We start from the raw sequence: 23,151 nt of genomic DNA on the forward strand, positions 1-23,151 counted from the left end.
CCTTTTTCGGCCTGGGTGGCTGCGTTCGCCCTCTCCCTCCACGGGCTGAGCAGACATGCTCCGACGGGCGGCGCGGGACCGCATCTAGCAGGAAGAGGGCGCGCTGCGGGGAAGCCGCCCCGCCTGCGGGAGCGGTCCCGGGGAGGGGAGCCGCGCCGGGCCGGCCCCAGGCGGCGAAGGGGGAGGAGAGCGGCTGGCCAGACGCTCGGCAGCGAGGGGGCGTGAGCGGCCCCGGCGAAACTTTTGCAGCCGCGCGGGGGAAAAGCCCAGCCAAGCCCGGGCGCGAGCGGCGGCGCTTGCTGGTGCTCCCCTCCCTTCTCCTTTTTTGGGAAGGGAGAGAAACCACGCGGCTGTTTGCTCAGGAGCAACTCCCCCCCCCCCGCCGCGGCTCCTGCCCGCAGCCCTGAATGTCCCATTGTCCCGGGAGCTTGGCCCCCGCCCCCCCGGGGATGTTGGAAAACCCTCGCCCTTTGCTCCGCATCGGCGCTGGCGCGGGGGCGGAGGGGGCTTCCTGGAGGAAGAGGGAGCCCGTGCGCAGCCCCCGCTCCGGCTCCTTGCAACTTCTCCTCCTTTTGTTCTGCAGGAGGAAACTTTCTCCCCGGCCCGGGGCAGAGCCGGGGCGGGCTCCGGAGGGGCGCCCGGCGGAGCAGACTCCGGCCAAGGAGGCGGCGGGGCGGGACCCCTCGGCCTGGGCTCCCCGCCCCCGAACCGCAGCGGCCCCGGCCCGGTCCCGGGGGCCCCGGGCAACGCCCGCGGCGCGCCCGGCCCCGGCCCCGGCCCCGCGGCGCGCCCGGAGGGAGGCGGCTGCGCCCTGCCCGGGGGGATGAGAGCCCCGAGCCGGGCTGGGCTGCGGGCGCTTCGCTGCCCATTGCCCCGGGCGCTCGGGCTCGGGGGCGCGCTGGGGCGGCCTGGAGCGAGCTGAACTTTGTTTGTTTGTTTGTTTTCGGTTTTGGTTTTTGCGGCGGTGGTTGCCGCCGCCCTTGGCAACCCGAGCGCGGGGGCCCCCCCCGGGCTGAGCCGGCCCCCGGGAGGGGCATGGCGTGCGGCGCGGGGAGCGGCGCCAGCCCGGGGCCCGCCAGCCCGGCACCGCTCTGGTACCACCGGGACCTGAGCCGAGCGGCGGCGGAGGAGCTGCTGGCCAGAGCCGGGCGAGACGGCAGCTTCTTGGTGCGGGACAGCGAGAGCGTCTCGGGCGCCTACGCCCTCTGCGTGCTGTGAGTCCTCCGCCCGGGCGCCACGGGGATGGGCGCGGGCGGGACGTGGGGGCGGGGGGGGGCGGGGGAGGATCAGGCACAAAACCCCCTGGCCTGTGCAGGAGACCAGCAGGGCAGGGGTCGGTGCAATGGGCCGGGGCGAGCGGGCCTGTCCCGGCTGCGGGTACCCCTGCCCCGGGGCTGTATGTGCAGTGTAAGGACCGGCGGCGGGCCCTGATTTCCCGCTCCAGCCCGGCCGGGCCCAGGGCGCTGGGGTGCCCCAGGGACGGGGCTTGCCCCCGGGGACTGGCTTTCCTTCCGGCCGGCGCTTCGGGGGCGGGTAAGATCAGAGAAGAGGGGAGGCAGGATGCAGATCTGGAGTAAGCCCCCCACCCCAGGGGCGGGCGGTTAGATCTGCTGTCACCAGATCCTGCAGCCTGCTCTGCCAATGCCCCTGTACTCCGCCCCAGCCATGGATCCAGGCCCCCCGTGGGCTAGGGGCTGTACAGAACAGACAGCCCCAGGGAGCTGAGAAAGTTAGAGGCCATAACACTGTGTGTGTGTGTACGGACACGCTCCCCTACGCAGAGCTGTTTGTATAATGGACACCAGCATCCAGGCATGGCGGCTGGACCTCAGACCTGTGGATCGGGTGGTCCAGCTGCACGTCTCTCTCGGGCAGTGGGAGTCAGTGTAACTGTGACTGCAGTGCCTAGAGCCAGCCCCAACCAAGATAAGGGCCCCAAGGTGCTACCAGAGACAGGCCCTGCCTCGAAGGATTTACTAGGGACAGCGGGGGGCAGCAAGACCGGGCTGGGGCGGGAGGGGGCACCTGAGGCACGGACCAGCAATGTGATTCACCCCAGGTCAGGCCGGGAGGCTGTTGCGGGCCTGGGATTTGAATCCAGACCTTCCCCAGTCCATGAAGGTTTTGCTTGGCGGGTTCTCTGGCTCCAGTGATGGGAGTGACAGAAAACCCCAAAATGAGGTGAAATAAACCCAGGGCTGGGGGCCTAGGGGTCTATCCTGACTCTGCTACTGATTTGCTGTGACTGTTAGGCATGTCCCTTAACTTCTGTGTGTGTCAAGCCAGGTCTACACTTAAAAGTGAGATAACCTAGCTATGATTCTGTGCAATGGAGTTAGGTCAACCTAAGGCCCTGTGTAGGCGCAGCTGGGACGAGGGAAGAATTATTCCATTGAGCCATTTACCAGCGGGGTGGGGTAGCTACATGGATGGAAAAACCCTTCTGTTGATGTAGGATGCGTCTATGCTCCATGTCAGAGCTGGGCCACTGCAGTGTAAAGTGAGGGAGTGATCCTGCCCCCCAGTGGGGCAGGGCTGGGTTGTTGGGTAAAGTGCTAGCTACAGGTCCCCTTCCTTGACTGGCCTTGCAGGTAGGACGCAAGATGTCTGCAGCTGAAAGAGATGAGAAGGCAGTTCCCTCTTTGCTCATGGCGTGAATCCCACAGCACCGTGGGTCTGGTCCCCTGCAGAGTCAGCCATTCCCCCTCCCCCGACGCGGCGTGTGGGCCTGTCCCACATTAGGATGGGGGAGAAAAAACAGAACCCATGACTGAAACGCCCCAGACATGGGCAAGGGGTTCTGGGGTGGGGGATCGGATGCTCAAGTGATGGGTGGGACTGTAAGAGCCAGCTTAGGTGGGCCGGGGCATGAGATGACCTTTAAGGCTTTGATTTTGAAATTGACTCATTTCCTTGGTGATGGTGTCCCGGGCGAGCAAAGTTGGCCTTCTTGTAACCCATAGGGTGGCCAGGCGTGGGGGCTGGGGCTCCGATTTGCCTTCCTGCTGCATTCTCCGCTTGGAAAGGATCCCCGACATGGCACTGGAGGGCCATTCAGGAGCTCTCTGCAGCCTCCATACCCCACAAGGCATTAGTGCCCCATCTCTTTTCCCTCCTGCCCCTGTCAGGCCCAAATCGAAGACTCTCCTAGCTTGTGCCTTTGTCCTTGTATAATAACTGCCAGGCCTGATTTGCCCCCCAGAGGTGCTGAGTTCCTGCCGCTCCCATTGACTTTTATAATAGGTGCTTAGCACCTCCAAAAGTCTGCTCTGTGGTGCCTTACAAGCCAGGGCAGCTAGCCCTTAATGGGTCCAGAGCTTCCTGCGGTAGGCTCTGCTCCGGGGGATTGGTATGTTTCCTGTGGCAAACAGTGTTCGCTCCTGCTCTTGGGGATGTGACAGGGAGGCGTTTTTCCATCGTTAACCCCCCCCAGCCAGCCCCCTTTCCAATTGCTGGACACTCGACTTAACTCGCAGCAGCTGGGGCTCAAGGATGTACTGGAGCCCGTGTAGGGTGAGCGCCGATGCCAGGCACCTTCCAATGCTGGAGGAGCTGGGTTCCAGGCTGCGACGTTCAGATCGGAGCTTTGGCCGAGTTTACAAGGGTGTTGCAGGTCCAGCCCATTACTCTCTAACAAATCTCTGGCCAACTGGGACTCCTCCTTGCACAGAATTTCACAGCCGCCTGGCTGCAGCTCAAATCCACCTGCTTCTAAAGCCCAGAGTCCTGCCACTTTTGCTGAAGGAGAATCCCCATGAATTAGCAGTCTTGGGCCTATGCCACACAGTGAAGGAGTTTGAATTCCATCCAATAGAGGGCAGTGTTCCATGTCCACACTTGGCAGCTCATTACAGTAGCAACAGGGGCCAGTCACAAAACTCAGAGCGGCATCCGGACTTCCTCAGACTTGTTTGGATCCAGGCCTCCTGCTTCAGTGGCACGAATATTCCCCGTCCTTTCACTGTGCAGGTCTCAACGCTGGGCTCCGTGCAGCATCTGCTGGGGGGGGGGGGGGGGGGGGGGGGTTGTCCTGTTTCACTCTAGAAAGGTCCCATTGTTGTGCCCTGACTTTCCTTCCTCTGCAAATCTTTCCCGTCCCGGCTCCTTGTCTTGGTGCCTGGGAAAGGGTGCATGGTCGCCCCACTGACACGAACCGTGCCACTGGGCTAGAGCTCAGGGCTTCCCAACATACTAGGTCAGCCGCCTACAGGAGGGCAGCCGAGAGCTGCTCCGTGACCTTGAGCAAGTCGCTTCCTGTCTCTGCACCTAGTGGGTGGTAGGTGGTGGTAAGAACCTGCCTGCGCTGGGTGTTTGGAGCAGGCCCGTCTTGGGCAGCAGCCACTGGTAACCCATGGCTAGGGCAGGGAGGGGGAACCAGAAGTACCAGCGCTCATTAACCGTGGCTGCAGTCCAGTCGGCCCACGCCGGGGGCCATCAGTCTGTCCCTTTGAGGTGTGTGTCCTTAGTGGGCCAAGTGAATCCGTGAGCCTGTAGGGCTCGGGTAGCCTGTCCAAACTCCCTGGCACAGCAGATTGCCACTGGCAGAGGGAATGAGACATCCAAGGGGGAGATGCCCAGTGAGGCCGTTGCCAGGTTCCCTATGGATGCCCACGTCCCTTCTCTGATACGGCCCTGCCAAGGGGACAGTTATGTTGCAACGTCCCGGCAGGGCTGTGTGCAGCATAGTAACTGTGTCATAGGTCCTCTACTGCTACCGGCTAATGGGGATTCTCCTTTAGCTCAAGTGGCATGGCTTGGGCTTCTTGGAGCGGACAGATGAGGGGGGTCTGTCTCTGCTTTGGACAGGTGATGACCACCGGGAAGCCGCAGGTAGCTGGGGATATTCTGCCAACACATTGCGGTGCGTGGCTGTGGGACTGGGGCCCTCTTGAAGCCTAGGGATCTCTGGGCACTCTGCCAATCAGCCATTCGGGCCCCTGATTCCAAGTAAACAGGTGGATCGTGATGTCCGGACTCCGGGAGAGGGGTGCAGCCAGAGGTTAGGGAATGAAGAGTTTTTTTGTACGGCAGCTTCCGCAAACCCGCTTGGGAGCAGTCTGGGCTCACGCTGGCACCCCTGAGCAATGAATTTGGGCCTCCCTTCATGAGCCAGGCAGCAAGTGTCCCTGCTTTGTGCTTTTATTACAAAATCCATCTGCCCCAAGCCAAGCCAGTCATCTGCCTGCGACCGCCCTCGTCGCAAAGGTCCGGGGATCTGTATGGATCCCTTCCTCTCAGAGAGAGGAAACTATCCTCTAGTCCGGCCCCTCGGCGCCCGAGCAGGGCTGTACTGGCTGGTGTTTCTTTAGAGGTGCTGGTTCTGCTGGTGACCTGGGCTGGATTGTGTGGGCAGGGCTGAGGTCCGCTCACATGGTAGCCCTGGAGGAAATGACCTGGCGATTTTCTGTCGCCTCGTGGACCAGTTCCGCGATTCTCTCAGTCTTGTCTAGTCAGCGCTGCTCGGGGGCGAGGCGTTGCCGAGGCGCTGTGCGAACACGGCCGCTGGTGCGGGGGACACGCGGGGATTGGGGTGGCGGCGGGGATGCCGCGCGGCGTGGGCAACGGCACGGCCGGAACGCTGCCCCTCCTGCCTGCGCCATAGGAAAATCCCCGCGAGTAGCGGGCACTCGAGTGACTCTGCATCTGCCCTGTCGCGAGCGGAGAAACCGCTCGCCCGCGTGCCACTCAGTGGAAGTATTCCAGCTTGGGTAGCAGCAACACCAGGAAATCCCAGCCGAGAGCAGGGCCCCACGAGTTCCGGTGGGGACGGCTGTAGGGGAGAGGGTCCTGGAACAGAAAGTATTTGAAAGTACCGCCCTGGAGGGAGCTTGCGCCTTGCCGAAAGCCACAGGGCAAAGCTGGGCTGGGAGCTCAGCCCTGCGGGATTCACCATTTAGGAGCCCATCTTTGTGAATCCCACCCATCCTGCCCCCAGCCCTGTGCTCTAGCCACTAGCCCACGCTGCCTCTCAGTCCACAGTGCCGGGGCTGGGCTGCGCCGGGCTGGGTGCTCTGGGCACCCTGACTGTTTGCCCGCCTCCCGCTGTGAGCTCCTCCTGGCCTTGGAGCCCCCGAAGGGCTGGCCCTGGAAAAGCAATTTCCTCTCTTTGCAAACACGCTCCAGCTCCAGCTGCTGCCCTGGGCACGGTGCCGAGTATGCCCGCTCCCTCCCCTCATGCATGGTGCCTTTGTGCTGTGGTGAGAACGCTCTGTTCCTTCGCGCCGCACAGAGAAGGGCCAGCTTTAATTACACAGCCCCCCACCCCCCTGCTTCCCCACGGAGAGCGCTTCCCTCCTCCCCCCCTGCCACTCCGCCCCCATGGGCTTTCCACCCTCTCCTTGCTTGTTACCACCGGGCTGCTGCCTCAATGGTAGCTTTGTGTCTCCTTGGGGCCTAAGGAGAGCCCCGGCAATTGCACTGCAGGTGCTGGACTGGATTTTCTCCCCTGGGCTCCCTGCTGGGGGAGGGGGCACGCGAGTTTCCATTGCTCTGTCACTGTTTGGCCTCTTGGCTGAGACCCATCCTCCCCCTCCCCACCGCGAGATGTGGTGGGGGCGCTTGACCGCTGGGCTGAGATGCCTCAAACTCGCTTCAGCTAGGCCCCCGAACAGTCAGGGGCTGGTGTCATCTGTAAATGACAGCAGCCCTGGGCTGGATTCAAACCAGCGGCTGAGAAGGGACAGAGACTGGATCTTTCACGGGCTGCCTCTGCCTTGCCCACCGCCATGTCTCCATCCAGGCACATGGCCGGCAGAGACCTGGGCAAGCTGCCCTGCTCTGACCCAGCTGATGACTGGGCTCCCCGGGCCTGGGTCTGTTGCCCGTCCTGGATCCCAGCAGCTCTGTGTGGGCTTTTCACCGAGGGAGAGGGCACGGAGGTCGCCTGGCGCCGTGTGTGCCTGAGTCGCGGAGGGCAAAATAAACCACTGCTGGGACCTAAAAATAACTCTGCGTGGAAGTTGGACAGGGAGTGTTCCTGGGTTACAGGAAGGCAAGCGGGTTCCTTAACCCTTCGCAGGGCTCCACCTTCACAGATGCGCTGGCGGCCCCCGGGGAAATCTTTAAACGTGGCGGTCTCCCGCTGTCACGCCTCGGCCCCTGTCCCGGGAGGAGCCGGCGCCCCCGTGGGTCGGTGTGAAAATCCGGCCTGATGGCTCTGGTTCGGGAAAGGTTGACTAATGATTAACGGCCGCGAGCCGCGGGTTCGGTGGGTGGTTACAGGCGCCTCGGGGGAGGGTGCGCTGGAGGGTTTCAGGAACTGATTAATCTGTAAACGGCTTTTAACCCTTTATCCACGGAGCCGTGATAGAAAGCGTGATGGAGAAATCAGCGGTGAGCTCTGAAGGCTCCGGGTTTTGGCTGATCTGAGCCAGTTGAGGCTGCAGCGCTGGCTTGGCCCCGAAGGAAGGACGGCCTAGGGGGCTCTGGTGCTACGCTGGGAGGCCGCCAGGCGGTTCTCAGCTCTGCCCCGGACTCCGTGTGACCATGGGCAAGTCACTTCATGTCCCAGTGCGTCAGTTTCCCAGCTGGGAGTAATGCCGGTATTATCCTTTAGCTGCAGCATGGGGGACCCGGGCGCTCCCTGCACAGAGCAGGGCCCTGTTGCGCTGGGCGCTGTACAAACCCAGACGCTCCCTGCCCCAAAGAGCTGCCTGGCCCAGCACTGCCCTGCTTCCCCGGGCGGAGTAAGGAGGGATACAGTCTAGAAAGCAGAGCACTCAGCTGTTAGGGCAAAAGTCTTATCAGCGCTTTAGATCTACCTACCTCTGTGGGGAGGGGGTGCAGGGCGCATTCCCATTGCTTTACCTTGCTGAGTCGTGACCTTTTCCCTGCAGCTGGTCCTGTTCCCCCAGCACTGGAAAAGCCTGCAGGAGCCCCATCCGCCCCCCTTCCCCGCTGTTGCCTTCTCCCCAGGCAAAGCCCCTGGCCCCCCCCCCCCCCCCCCCACTATTGGCTCTGACTCGTCCTCCCCCATTGATCTGGCTAACAGAGCAGGTATTGACCCGCGGGCCTGCTGCCGGGGCAGGCGCCAGGGAGCAATACCGCAGTGCCTGCTGGCACTTGCCGAAATCCCGAGAGGAGGGAAGCTGCTGACCTGCCGACTGGCCCCTCTCGGGGTCAGTGGGGTCAGAGCAGCCTTCGGAGCCTGCCCGCTGCGGGCTGGGGATCTCGTCCCACTGGCTCAGCTCTGCTGCTGGGCTGAGCGCTGGGGGTGAGGGGGTGCAGCCAGACCCTGAAATCAGCAGGAGAGGAGAATCTTTATTTTTCTGCCACCTGGCCCCAGGACAGAGAGCTGCCGGGCGGACAAATGAGAGGATCACATCTGAATCCAGGGACATGCACCCAGGCACCCCGGGCCTTTGAGGGGCGCTCCTGACTGCGGGTGCTGATCCCCCGTGCAGTGCAGCAGTCGGAGAGGGCATTAGCACGGGGGGAGGGGATGTTTGCCCAGGAGGGGATGTTTGCTCGGCCGGGGGGAGACGAGACATTCCTCTCGCAGAGGGTTCTGCCGTATCGATTTACAGAGCAATTTACAGAGCAAAGGCCACCAGTGCCGGCAGCTCGGCCGGCCGCGCCGGGCTGCCGGAGCGGAGATGGCCCGAGCCCCACAGCTGGGAGGCTTGGAGCCAGGTCGCCGAGCCATGGCATTCCTCTGTCGTCAGCTGGTGCCCAGGCCCCGGAGCGGCAGGGCGCCCCTCCCCTCCCCCGCCTGGTTGAATCATCGTCAGCACCCGCCGCATGGAGCCTCAGGGAAACTGCACGGATTATCCAGCCTGTCCGGCTTTGACGAGCTCCTGATGTCAGGGAGGGCCTGGCCAGTGCTGACTGCCGCAAGCCCCATCCCCAGGATCCAGTCATTCCCAACCCCTGCCACGTCCCTAGCCTGGTACATCCCCCTCCCGCCCCCACCCTCCAACTTCAGAGGCAGGAATGGCCATGCGGCGTCAGACCAGAGCTGATGTCCTGACAGCAGCCAGGACCAGCTGCTTTAGAGGAAGACACCCCTGCAGAGATAGGCAGTTATAGGGGAGAGAGCCTTCCTGACCCCCTCAGGCAGGGGCTGGTTTAAGCCCTGAAGCCTGAGGATTTATATCCCTTATGCATTTTAATCCTGGCTACCATAACTGCAGAGATTCTTCTTATCTCGCTACCTGTCTTTACTCCAGCAGAGTTCTTGTGGCAATGAGTTCCACGGGTTAACCACACAGCACGTTTTCTTCGCTCCGTCGTACATTCTAGTGCCTTGCCAAGATAACTGGTTCCAGGCGGCAGCTCTGTCTTTTCTCTCACTGCTGCGGCCCTGGTGTGACTGAGTTGGTTCACTCCCTTCCCCTCTGACTAATGGTAATTTGTATGACAGTGGCACCCTCTGAACCCAGGGCTCCATTGTGTAGCCCCGCAGCTCCCAGCGGCGTCTTATTCCTCGTTACTTTCCTCTGAGCATCTAAAATAGCCCAGACGCATCAGCCCGCATCGGGGCCTTGCCGCGGCCCCACTGCAGCCCGGGGAGATCGGGGTGTAGTAAATAGCTGGCCACTCCGCACAATGGCTCTTTGTGTTGCTCAGCTGCCCGCTGGAGCTGAGTCGCTGGCTGTCAGGGTGGGATTAGTCAGGAAGAAATCAGTAACCCAGCCCTCCGGGAGCCCCGAGCAGCATGTGACTTCGACGGGCCCCACAGGCCCTTGAGTCAGGGGAGAAGCTGGAGCCTGCAGAATACGGCGCGGCTCTCCCAGCATCTGGCCAGGGCTCCCCACAGGGGGCATTGGCATGGGTTTTTCAGTGTGGGCATGGGGGTGGGGAACAGGGTACACCTCTGGGCTGCCCCAGACTGGTGAACTTGCTGCCCGTGTCAGCTCTCAAAGCTGGAGACGTGGGGTGTGGTTAGAATTGGGGCGTCTGGGTTCCATTCTTGGCTCTTCCACCGACTTTCTCGGCTCCGTGCCTCAGTTTCCCCTTCTGCAAATGGGGAATTGCCACCCCTCCCCCAGCTGCCACTAGGGCTGGGAGGGTTCACGCGGGTAGAGGGGTGAGCCCTGTGCGTGGAAGGGCTATGGAATAGTTTTCATCATCACCATCCTGGGAACAGCGGATAGCGGAGGTTCCTCGACAGCATGGAGCTAGGAAAGGGGTCAGGGGCACCCGCTCCGACGCTGCGCTCACCCCCTCGTTCCCACCGCCCCCTGCCCTTGCGTCTCTGCAGTGGTGGGGCCCCTCTGCGGGGGCGTGCTCTGCTGTGCTTGCTCCCCTCATCCTGTGAGGTGCCCATGCCCCCTGCAGGGCTCTGGGCGGGGGCTAGTGCTGGCACAGAGCAGGGAGTTCTGGCGTGGCAAGCAGATGGGATGCCCGTGGGAGTTGGAGCTGGCAGAAGGAAGTTTGTACAGGCTGAGCTGGCATCTAGCCAGGCGTCTTGTTTTCACAGCTCAGGGTACCAGCAAATACATCTTTGCAATGGATCACGGCCTCATGCTGTTCATTCCAGCAGCGTGTCCCGGTGGGTAGGGTCCCTGGACGGAGATTCGGGACACCTGGGTTTATCCATGGCTCTGCCTCTGACTTGCTGGGTGACCTTGGACATTTTCCCTCTCTGTGCTCCTCTCCCCTCCATCTGTTTAGCCATCAGGCTCTCCAGGGCAGAGTGGGTCTCTCGCTCTGTGTGCAGCCCTCGTTTCTGATTCATGGAAGGGTGTGAGAGAATTTCCACCCTCTCTCACTGACGTGCAGCCACCTCTGGGGTGAAGCATAACGGTTGTTTCCCAGCACACAGCGACACTGTGCAGTCGTTCAGGACAGGAAGGGAAGAAGACTATAGTGGATCCATTTGAAAACTGCAGGGGAAATTGACGGAGGCAAGATGGAATTAACCACGCTGACCAGGATATTGTGGCCGGTCCAGGGGATTGAATAAACTCAAGGGATCGGGCCCTCTTCTCCAAGAACGGTGCCCCCTAGGCTACACGAGCAGAATCCCGTGCCGCCCTCCGCGCTCCCCCTGCCTTTGCATTCCAAACACAGCCTCACAAGTCAGAAATTCATCTGTAGAGACTGAAAGGAAGGGGCCGAGCGGTGACTGCCGTTGGCTCAGCGCTGAGTCAGAGCGCCGGGTGCCGAGTCACCCGCCCTGCTTCCTGCATCACCCTTGCTTGCCCTTGGAAATCTTCCCTCCAAGGCCTGGCCTGACCCTGAGCTGGGGAGAGCTCATGAGAAAGCAGCTCGGGGCTGCCTGCATACAGCTAGTATTGTGTTAATTGGACGCAAAGGGAAGCTGGGGCAGGTGCTGGGAAGGAGAGAGACAGGAAATAGAAAGCAGAAGGACTGTCAGATTTCATGCAGATCTTTACTGGAAGGGGGCGTCCCCTGTTCCCTGGCAGGTTCTTACCAGCAAACAGGTCATTAAACTAGAAACTGACTTTCAAATCACCCTTGATTTGCATACTTCAGGGATCAAAGTGAAAGGCACCAGCCCTGAAACTTCCCCTTTCATAATAGCAACTCTCTGCATCTGGGGATCTCAAAGGACTTTACCGAGGAAGGCCAGTATCATTATCCCCACGGGGAAACTGAGGTATGGCGCAGAAGAGTGACTCATCCCTGGCATTGACCAAGCGAGGAATAGAACCTAGGGCTCCTAAAGCCCTCTGCAGTGCTCTGGCCACTAGACCTTACTGATTCCCAGGCCTTGGCAGTAACAGCACGACCCATTGCCCTGTCAATGTGCCTCAGTCCTGTGCCAGCGGGACCACCAATATGCTTGTGAGGGGAGCTCAGATGCCCCTGGGGTCATTACTAAGCACAGGGGGGTTGCCTGAGGGATCTCAAAGCAGAAGATGTTCTCGTATCTTGAGGTCTTCAGCCCCCTGCGCGTGCTTTGGATTTAGCTGCGGGGGAGTGAGTTTGAAGGATATTTCTAAGATATTCATCATAGAACAAACCATTCTGTGTGTCATGGCCCCCGTATGTGCCGGGCGCTGCAGGGACCCGGACCGAGATCGGGGGCCCCTTGTATGTGCCGGGCGCTGCAGGGACCCCGACCGAGATCGGGGGCCCCTTGTATGTGCCGGGCGCTGCAGGGACCCCGACCGAGATCATCGACACTGGGGGTTAGGTTGGCATGGCTACAGTGCTCAGGCATATCGATTTTTCACACCCTGTGCGTTGTAGTTTTAAGGGCGGAGCCGGCCTAAGTAGCGGCAGGTGAGAGCCAAAGTATGGTCATGGACGGACGACTGGCCAGAGATGGGAATGAAAAATAGGCTGAAATGGTCTAGAATCATAGACTAGCAGGGTTGGAAGGGACCTCAGGAGGTATCTAGTTCCACCCGCTGCTCAAGGCAGGACCAATCCCCAGTTTCTGCCCCAGCTCCCGAAATGGCCTCCTCAGGGATTGAACTCACAACCCTGGGTTTAGCAGGCCAATGCTCAAACCATCGAGCTCTCCCTCCCCGCTCTGTTTCCATCGTGGCAGCAAGTGCCCCGTGGAGGGCTCAAAGCTCTGTAGTAGGCCCTGGGTCGTTTACTGTATGTATTAATGATCTGGACAGGGCAGAGTCGCCGGCCCTGAGGGGGTGGAGACCCAGCTTTCCTGGGACAGGCTCCGCTAAGGAGAGCCAGCCCACCCCGAGCCACCTCTGAGTCATCAGGTGTGAAGGAGGCCGTTCGCTAAGGAGCTGTCAGGTTTCGAACCCGGAAATCTTTTGCCGCCCTGCCACCACGGTGCGCCAAACCACTGCCCCTGCCCAGCAGCCTTCCTGCTAACGGCCGTGTGCCCAGGCAGTGTGCTCAGAGGTTGCCAGCTTGTGAGAGAGGCCCCAGGAGGAAGAGGAAGCTGTTGTTTGCCTGTTGCTGCCTGGCCTTGCCGTGCTGCGGATCCTGCCTCTCCAACCCCCTGAGCCAGCCCCTCACATTGGATCCTCCAGCTGCGCTCCCCTGCAAGAACTCTGACCGTTGCCCGGGATTGCCTTTGATCCCCATCGCCCTCCCAGCCACCCACACACATGTGGCTACGGCTCTGGGCCGCCCTGGCCACTGGACGCCTAGGTCTAATGAAGGGTAACGAGGGCTCAGTCGGGAAGGTCCTGAGAAGAGAGTTTTCTCAGGGGAACTGGCTAGGGGGAACCTGGGAGAGGTGCTCCGGAGGAACTACCCACCACTGCAGAGGAAAGCTGTGCGGCTAGACCTTTGCAGGGCCCGAGCCCAGAGGGCACCGTTCCCCAGATGATGGCAAGAGGCCAGACTTTAGAAGGGGGTCCTGGGCCAAGAGGGTTTTACTGGTAAGGAGGCTGGACGGAGGTGATGCATTGGCTGCAGGGGAACAGACAGACCAAGGTTAACTCGTCCCCTCCTGGTTAGGAGGCTGGAGGGAAGGGTTGTTTGATCTTGGGTTAAATAAACCAGACCTCTGAAGGGGCACTCTTCCCGCAGAAAAGCCTCATTGAACTCACTGCAAACCCATTAGGAGAAACTGAGGCAGGCATATACCCCCTCACCCCCCGTGGCTCCGTACTGGGCCACCAGGGTGTGTGGGGAGAGACATGTCAGCCTTGACTCAAAGGGGAGATCTAAGGGTGAAATCCCCACTTTAACAGGGGGTGAGCAGTGAAGGGGCAAAATGTTCAGATGACACAAAATTATATAGGTTAGTTAGGGCTTGAGAGAACAGTGAGGAATTTCAGAGAGACCAGACCAAGCTAGGGGAGAAATGGCAAATGAAGTTCACTTTCGATAAAGGCAAAGTAATGCATCTTGGAGGTGAAGAATTAAACTGGTCATGCACCTTCCAGGAGTCTAAATTAACTGTATCAACTCTGGGATGGGATCTGGACGTCACTGCAGCCAGCAGTCCTCTGCTCCAGGTGCAGCTGTGAGAAAACAAACGAGGTGTTGCAAGAAGCTGATGAAAGGAAACACTTTCTCACCTCATGTGCATGCAGACTGTGGAACTCCCTGCCACAGGAAGTCATCAAGAGCAAAATCTTAACAAGTCTGAAAAAGGGCGTGGATGGTCACATGGAGAACAAGAATAACCAGAGTTATAATTAATGCCAACGATTTGGCAGCGATATTAAACCTCAGGCTGCAGGGCTCCAGCTGATCTGTAACGATCAGAAACCAGGCCTGGTCTACACTGCAGAGTTAGGTCGAGGTGGGGCAGCGTACATCGACCTCATTAAGTCAGCGAGCGCTCTCCAGCCGTGCTCCAGCTGGCGTAAGTGCCCGACTACACCGACGACATAACTCCACCTCCATGAGGGGCGTAGGGCTTCTGTGGCTGTAGTTAGGGCCATGCAGTAGACACTGCAGGTTACTTATATCGGCTGTTGGCTGTCAGTGTCAGTTTGCCGTGAAATTGACAAGAAAGCCGGGCCAGCATCCCACAGTGGGTGGGGGGCTCCAGCCGGAGCCTGGCTGCCCTCTGGGTTCCCTGCTCCCAGCCTGGCTGCTGCCTGGGCTCCCCGCTCCCTGCAGGGAGTCAGGCTGCACTGAGGCTCCCTACTGGGTGGCCAGGAGCTGCCTGGACTCCAGCCACAGAGCTTCCCGCTGGGAACGTCCCCCTAGCCCTTTCCCCTGAGAAAACCCTCTTCTCAGGACCTTCCTGGGGGCAGCCAGGCTCCCAGTGGCTGGAAGTGTGGAGCTGAGAACCCAGGGGGGCAGCTGGGCTCCCAGCAGCGAGGAGCAGGGAGCCAAGAGCCCGGGGGGGCAGCCAGGCTCCTGGGAGGGGGGAGCCCAGGCTTTTAGCCCTCCCCACTGCCCCTCTGAAGTCAGTGGAAGCGCTTTGGGTGAGGACGCGCACCACGAGCAGAAGGGGGTTCTGTAGACATGAACCTATCATAGGTTGACTGAAGTTTCCAGCGTATACGTGCCCTTAACATACAGGCAGATTCCCCCACACCTGTCTGCTGGGGTTCCCACACCTTCCTCGGAAGTGGCTGGGGCTAGCCCCTGCCAGAGCCAGGAGCCTGGGCTGGACGGACCCCGGGGCTGAGCCAGCATGGGAACGCTCTCCGGGATTATTATTCCCATTTGACACAAGAGGAGCTGAGTCACAGAGAGATTAAGGGCTAGATTCTCATCTCTGGCTGAGCTCAGCTCTTTGCAGGGGCGTGGGGAGATGTCAGGGACCTTCCTGCAGCTCCTGGCCCTGGTGACCCGTCTGCACTAGTCCGGTGTAAATTTGAGTGGTCTCAGGGCTGCCCTAACCTCGGCGACCGGGCCAAGTCCGCTCGTCGCTCGGTGCCCCCTTGTGGCCAGGCGTGGCGTAGCCGCTCTCCCACCCCCGCCGGCCGTCTCTCCAGAGCCGTGCTGGTTTCTCTGCCAGTGACTCGGCACTGCGGCCGGGTCGCCATCGTAACCCCACCCCGGCCAGAGTCACGGCTGGCTGAACCAAACGTCCAAAAACGTCTTTTACACAAACAGAATCCTTCCGCCTTCTCTGGGGCCCTTCCTCAGCCTCTCCTGGGCTCAGCCTGCAGCCCCCCTTCCTGGGGGCGGGTAGGAGAACCCAGTCGCACCCTCCGGCCCAGGGCCCTGTACTGCACGACCAGGGCTGCTCCTCTACCAGAGGTTTTCCCTGGGCCGCTTCCTAACCCCACCCTCTGGGTCTCCCAGTCTTCTCCCTGCTTTAGTCAGGGTCTTTCCCGGGGCTCTCTATCCTCACTCCCTGAGTTTCCGGCCTGGCTTTCCCCAGCTGGGCTTGATCCCCACTTACTCCTGGTTCTCCCTTCTATTCCTGCACCCACCTTCTGCCCTTCCTGGGGAGCTGCCTGCTTCCCCTCAGCTGGGGCTCGCTGTGCAGTCAGGCTCTGCAGTCCCTGGGGCAGACCGGCGTAGGGGACCCTATGCCAGCGATGCGCCCACAGAGCGGTGCTTCCCCTCCCCACCTGCGTCTCTCCCCTTGCTTTCCCAGACATACCCGGTAAGGGATGGAACTGCACAGTCAAGGACCCAAATACCCTTAACTCTGCCCCTGTCGTGGTGCTCTGAGAAAATCAGACCATCCTACCACCTGATCCATCCAAAGGGCCTTCCCCGTAACACCACGCTGATTGGGCTGCTCTCCCGCCCTTGTGAGGTGACACGAGGTGCGCGTTCCCGATCAGCTAAAATAATCCTTTCCTACGTGGCGGCTGTCCCCATCAGATACGCAATTAGTGGGAGCCTCTGTCTCCTTTGGCGGTTTTGAGAAACATTCACCTGTGTGCACGGCTCCTGCACTGAGTCAGAGGCGCTCTCCCCATTCTAGGGGAAGATCCCAGAAGGGTTTGAAGCTTGTGGCTCGGTCTGTTGGTGGAGCTGATGCTTTGCACAACCAAAGTCTAGCTGTGTCGACCTCCCATGTTGGCGGTGGCACCGCTTGGTTGATGTTAGCAAAGTATTTGCTAGGAGACGGGGAGGGGTGGGCTCATGTGCCCGAATCACTGCCCTCTAGTGGATGGAATCAGAATTGCTCAACTGGGTGTCATAGCCCCGGGACTGCGAACAGCTGATGAAGATTCTCTCTTAGCTCAGTAGCAGAGGCTGGTTATTCTGGAACAGCCAGCTCAGCAATCAGTCCCTGCTGTTGGTGGGGGTGGCCACTCTGCGCAGCATGGGGACAGGTGGGTTTGTTTGTTACCATGGCTGTTTAGTTTGAATGGGGACCGCTATGAAGAGCGGAGCAGCTCCAGAGTCATGGCATCTGGATCCAGAACCAAATCAAAACTTCCTGGCGGCCCAGGCAGCTGGATCTGGTGTTCTGGGTCGGGCCCGTCTCAAATGGGAAGTAAGGAAACTGGGCTGTTAAGTGCATTGACCCGTCCCCGCAGGGGTAAGTCCTGAGTGTCCCGTTGAGTTAGAACAAAGCAGAATAACTTGGCTTGAGTCTGGGATCCGCTGTCCGCAAACCCTGCCTTACCCACTGAAATTTCCCTGCCCTTTTATCTTTTTTTTTTCTCATGTGCATTTAAATACAGTTGGTATTTTTAGATTTCCTTCCTCGAGGGTGAAAGAGGCGGGCGTGCGGTCACAGTGAGAGAATGTATGGTCTAACGTCCTGTGGCCAAGGCTCTTCCATGCCTCTCACCTCGGCTCCTCCCACGCTTTCAGGTCGAGTCACCTTTAGGGACCTCCAGCCAGCTGCTAGCAGTGGGGCGTGGGATCCTGATGGACTCTGTGCGTGCAACCCCCTTAGCTGTCTTCTCCTTGCCCCCGGGGCATCGTTGCCTCCTGGGCTGACAACAAAGGTGGCAAGGGGTTCCCTCTCTGAAGCCCGGGGAAATCCCATTAGCAGGGGGCGGTGGGGCTGGCAGCATGTGTGGGTGAGCGCTTAGCCCTCCCGCCGTGGTCCCTGTAGGTGTGGGTGGGCTTCTTGCCATCAGCGGCACGCGAGCACTGGCCATGGCATTGAATCTGACGTGCCTTAGACCTGTGCTGGGAACTGTGCATCTGTGATACGTTTCTACCCCTGCCTGCCTCCCTCCGTTCGCCTAGCAATCTCCCACCGCCCGCAAAGCAGAGGGGCCTCTGGGGCTAGTAGCCAGGGCTGGCTGGAATCGGCTGGCACAGGAAGCCTGGTGCGTTCTGGGGTCGAGCCCGTTCTTCCGCGGGTCACGGTGGCATCCTGCGGCCCGTCTCTCAACACCTCCTCATCACCCCACCAGCTTGGCTCACGGCCCCTGGTTCCTGCAAGCTTCCACTGAAAAATAAATAACTTCCTGGCTGCCCGGAGCCCTTCGTCCAGCAGGCGCTGGGACAATGCAGGGGCAGCAGGGTTTACACTGCTCCGACCCAGCTGGGTCCAGAGAACCATCATCATCAATCCGTTTACCGGCGCCAGGAGTTTGCCTGGAACTTTGCAAATGTCATGAAGGGCTAAATTCGGGGGCGGGGTTTAAAAGCGGGGAGGGGGGCGTTAAAACCTGGTGGGGGGGTTACCTGGCTCACAGACTCAAACACAGCCCCAGCCTGGGAGAATGTACAGTCGACGCTCAAGCTGATTGTCAGGGCCGGGTATGAAAGGGGCCAGGAGTGGGGCTGTGACTCTTTCCCCAGTCTGTCCCCGCTCTGATACCATGGGGTTATCTGCACACGCAGAGCCCCGGGGGGAGCTGTAGCTTCTGCCAAGCTGCAAGTGGGAACCTGTTTTTCCCCATCCATAGGACAGGGCCTGTAGTGACGGGCTGTGGGGCCGTTTCTCTGATCCTGTTCTACGCAGGTTCTTACGGCTCCTTCCCTCCTCTTGGGGGGCCTGGCCCCTGTCTCACAAAGCCCTGCCCACGTGATGGCTGGTTGGAGGCCAGCAGAACTGCTGACTCAGTGGCACACGCAGGCTGCCGCGCCCCCCCTCCCCCCCGCCATCCTTGGGGGACCCGCCATTGCCCTGGTGAGGTTCGTCGGGCCCCAGGCAGCTCCGCTGCGTGGAGGAGAGTAACGGCACCGCCCTGGCTTTGATGTGGTCTGTGCCTTGCTCCCGGGGCCGGGGCTGGAATGGCGCATGGGGCCTGGCGATCTCCTGCACTTAACTCCTAGGAAGCCAGTCTCCCCTCGGCATGGGTCGGAGGATGCATGTAGGGGGCATGCTACGGGAAGCCCGGCTGGAGAAGGGGGAAGTTTCCGGCCACTAGGAGGCGGGGCAGAGTTGGGGATTTTATCCTAATTAGCTCCATCTCGTCATGCTGGGAGCGCTGCCCTCCCCCCCGGCCCACAACCACCCCCAACCTTGCTCCCCCAAGCGGGTTGTTGACCCCTGGGCCAGTAGGGGGAGGCCGGTTCATACTGAAGGTTAAACACCAGGCGTGGTCGGTGCCAAGTTGCGACTGAGGCTGGGGGTAGGGGTCCTGGGCATCTGTGGCACACATCACCAGCTGAAGCAGGAGATTCGGGGGGAGCCCCCCGCAGCACATCACCGCGCCCGCTCGGGGCTCTGGCTTTGGGAGTGGGTGAGACGTCGTCCTCTAGGGCTGGTCCGTCGAGAGAACAAAGGACCAGCCAATAGTGTCTCCTGAGCTCATGTGGCAGAGGCCTGTGACTTATTCTTAGCTCCTTATTCATGGTACCAGCTCGTTATCCGGGGTTCCCAGTTCCTTATTACATGAGAACATACAAACGGCCCTAATGGGTCAGCCAGGGGTTCATGGAGCCTAGTGTCCTGTCTTCCGACAGAGACTGGTGCCAGGTGCTGCACAGGGAATGAACAGAACAGGGCAATTATCGAGTGATCCAGCCCTGGTCATCCAGTTCCAACTTCTGGTACTCAGAGGACCCCCAGAGCATGAGGTTGCATCCTGACCACCTTGGCTAATAGCCGTTGATAGACCTGTCCTCCATCAACTTATCTAGTTCTTTTTTTAACCCAGTTAGACTTTTGGTCTTCCCGGCATCCCCTGGCAATGAGTTCCACAGGTTGACTGTGTTGTGTGAAGAACCTTCCTGTTTGTTTTAAACCTGCTGCCTGTTAATTTCATCAGCTAACCCCTGGTTCTTTTGTTATGTGAAGGGATAAATAACGCTTTCACTTTCTCCATACCAGTCATGATTTTATAGATCTCTACCATATTTCCCCCCCCCCCCACTCATCCTTTTTCCAAGCTGAAAAGTCTCCGTTTTATTAATCTCTCCTCAGACGGAAGCCGTTCCATACCCCTCATCATTTTTCATTGCCCTTCTCTGCACTTTTTCCAATTCCAATATATCTTTTTTGAGATGGGGCGACCAGAACTGCACACAGTATTCAAGGTGTGGGTATACCATGGATTTATATAGAGGCAACAGATATTTTCTGTCTTATTATCGATCCCTTTCCTAATGACTCCCAACGTTCTGTTCGCTTTTTGGCTGCTGCTGCACTTTGAGTGGATGTTTTCAGAGAACTATCCACAGTGACGCCAAGATCTCTCTCTTGAGTGGTAACAGCTAATTTAGACCCCATCATTTTATGTGTACAGTTGGGATTATGTTTTCCAATGAGCATTACTTTGCATTTATCAACATGGAATTTCATCTGCCGTTTTGTTGCTCAGTCACCCAGTTTTGTGAGATCCCTTTTGTAACTCTCCTCAATCAGCTTTGGACTTACCTGTCTTGAGTAGTTTTGTATTGTCCAAAGCCAAAATCATTTACAAATCTATCGTCTAAGATTACATTTTTAGAAATCTCATCGAGCTCTAATGAAATAAGGAGCTGGGATTTGATGGGATGCACCCGAGAAAGTCAGTCATGGGTCACCCCGAAGTGAAACGTCTCTGTGACCTCAGACCGTTCTGAACAAGCTGGGACAAGTCCCCTGCCGACCTGCAGCTTTGTTCTGCCCTCGTGCCGTGCCCTCATCCCGCATCTGATTTGCAAGTGAAGGTTGACGAGGAAGCTGGGCTTTGTCTGGCTGTATGCGGCAGAATAAGTCTTGGGTCACCCTGGGTGACACGTCCCCACAGCCGTGAAGCTGTCCTGATGTAGCTGAAATGTGAAACTCCCTGACTTGAAAATTTTTCTTTGCAAAAATTTGTGGCCCCTGCCCCCAGCCATCCTCCCCGCCCCAAACACGTACATACCCTTTTGCGGGGCCACAGGAGGGGCTAGCAGGTAAAGCTGTGGATCTGGTGGCTGCAGGTGGACGGACTTGGTGAGTGTCGTCTTTGTTTCAGCTGTTGGTTGGTTGTTCTTGATGAGTGTTGTGTGTTTGGGCTGCGGGCCCCTCACCTGGCCCAGCGAGACAGGTCTGTTTGTGTTTCAGGGAGGGCCTTGTCACTGGGACCCTTGGGCCTTCAAACAGAACGGTGTTTGAGGTCTCTGTTTGCGAGGGAGAGAGCTGAGCAGTGAGGCTTAGTAGATCGATCAGTTCCCAGGTGAGGAGGAGCAGCAAACTGGATGAATTCCGGTAGGAATTGAGAGCGGGAGCGTGAATCATGGTTTAGGAATGGCTCTCCACCAGTTAGCAGGTATGGATGATGACAGGACAACTGCTGGGACCTGCCTTGGATGTGCTACGGTTTCCTTTCTGCTGGAAGATGGAATAGAACAGGAATCTGTTGGCCTTACTGGAGGAGAAAACACGCAGTCTGGAAGCAAAAGTTGCACCATTGTGCAGCATCCGAGGAAACGAAGGCTTCCCTGGACCACCAGGTTTGGAAATCATTGTCACAGATGCCAGGAATTGGGCGATACAGGAACTGGACAGAGTAGAAACCAAAGAAGGGTTCAGGCGATTTGTGACCAAGAAGGGAAAGAGAACCAGGGGCATTCAACCCGGCTAGACGCAGCAAAACGTTTTCAGGCACCCGGCAAGTCAACTACCGAAGAACCTGGCTCTGGAGGAATGGAACAGGAAGTTTCAGGGGACACACGCGATGGGTGTCCTTGCAGTATGAAACAAGCAGCAACCAAGATCGGTTCTTCAACTGTTAATGCAAACAATCATCCTTGGCGACTCCATATTTAGAAGAGAGGACCGAGAACACAGAAGGGCGCACTGGGACAAGCGGATGGCGTGCCGTCTCCCTGGAGCGAAGATACAAGATGTGATGGCAGGATTAGACGGGGTTATGAAGTTGCCTGGCGAGTGTCCACTGATGATGATGACGATACTCATTGGAACCAATGACACGACTCCTCATGGAGCTACGCAGACCATAGAAGAAGCATCTTGGAACGGCATGGAAGAAAAGGCAAGTCTGAACGATCTTCTCGGTGATCCTGCCAGTTCAGTGAGCTCGAGAAGGCAGAAGACAGAAAATACTGGAGGTGATCTCTTAGCTGTGCAACAGATGAGAGGCCAGAGTTTTTGGTTTTATGGAATACTGGGCCACATTCCACATTGGGAGGGGGGCAGTGTGAATGGAACAGCCTGTGTATCACAAGTAGGGGACTTGGCTAGACAGTCGGGCATTAAACTACCAGCGCAAGGAGAGGGTGCTAAGGAAGCAAATGCAGCACAAAACTCAAACTCAGGATGTCCGGAACAAACTGAACTGCCGTGGCAAAGAGCTTGAGGAGACGACGTTTTCAGTTGCTTGTCTACCCACGCTACGAGTCCGGGTAGCAAGCAAGAGGAGTTAGAATTTCTCATTGATGAGAAAAAAAAAAACCCATTAGAATTGGCATTAGGGAAACCTGGTGGGACAGTTCCCATGGTTGGTTGTAATCTGCTTGGGAAGGACGGAGTGGGTACAAGAGGTGGTGGGGGAAGGGGACGGCAAAAGACAGGATTACTCGTTTGAGAGTTACTGATGACTCGAGCCACAAGGCGTGCGGCTCAGTGTGCTCGCTATCAAAGCCCAGGAGAGGGCTGGTGCGGTCTGTTACAGGCCGCAGAGTCAAACCAGAGACCAGGAAGAGTTACACTGTATAGGCAGGTGCTTACGTTTTGACAGAAGTGGTGTTGTTAAGGGGGAGTGTAATTTGGGAGAGACACGCTGCAGGTCTCATGCAGAATTAAAGGGAAGGAATATCATTAATTCCAGTCAATATGGTTTTCTAGAAAATAAGTCTTGTAAACAAAGCTGAGTTCATTCCTTGACGACATCACACGTTTGACTGATACAGGTGAAGAGTTTGCAGCCACAGTGCAGCATCGTGTAGCAGAAGGTTCACACTCACGATTCCTCAATTACACGCATAGTTTAGGAGCACTCCTGGATTCCTCGCTGCCGCTCAGCTGCCGCAAGTAACGCTTTCTGCCATCTCCTGAGACTCCATCCCATCCCCGTGCACCGAGTTATTCATGCCTTTGTCACCGCTCAGCCGGACTGCAGCCACACGACATATCTGAGCACGAAACCTTCTGCATCCAGGAAACTCCATCTAGTACGGAAGGCTGCCAGGCACCTCCCCAGCATTCCCACCTGTCCTCCGCTCCCGACCTGGCTTCCCGGAGAATTTCGGCTTGAGTTCAAGGTCTCAGCCCTTATCTTCAAGGTGCTCAGTAACCGGGGCCCGGGATAGCTAAAAGATTTCCTAAGCTGCAGAACAAAGGCCGTGGTCAACACCTTCTCTCCGCAGGCCCAAGGGAACTCTACAGTAAGGGTAAAGCTCCTCTATGCAGCAGACTGAACTTTCGGGTGGGCTGGTCCCAGACCCCAGAATGAACTCCCCCCGGAACTAAGAACCATCACAGACCTCCTCACCTCCAGTCACCAGACTCATGTCTTTGACCAGGCCTTCTCTAACATAAACACATAGCAACAA

At 58.5% G+C, this 23,151-nt stretch overlaps 1 protein-coding gene across 1 annotated transcript in view; it reads left to right on the plus strand.

Annotated features, from left to right (window-relative positions):
- Positions 1–239: 239 nt before the first annotated feature.
- Positions 240–23,151, plus strand: part of INPPL1 (inositol polyphosphate phosphatase like 1) — a 76,209-nt gene continuing 53,297 nt past the window's right edge. Inside the window, exon 1 of the mRNA XM_037913816.2 lies at positions 240–1,214. Within this exon, the coding sequence (XP_037769744.1) occupies positions 1,036–1,214 (179 nt within the window). The 5' untranslated portion in view covers positions 240–1,035. The remainder of the gene's footprint in view (positions 1,215–23,151) is intronic.

This window comes from Chelonia mydas, chromosome 1 (assembly GCF_015237465.2).
Source record: "Chelonia mydas isolate rCheMyd1 chromosome 1, rCheMyd1.pri.v2, whole genome shotgun sequence".
NCBI lineage: Eukaryota > Metazoa > Chordata > Testudines > Cheloniidae > Chelonia > Chelonia mydas.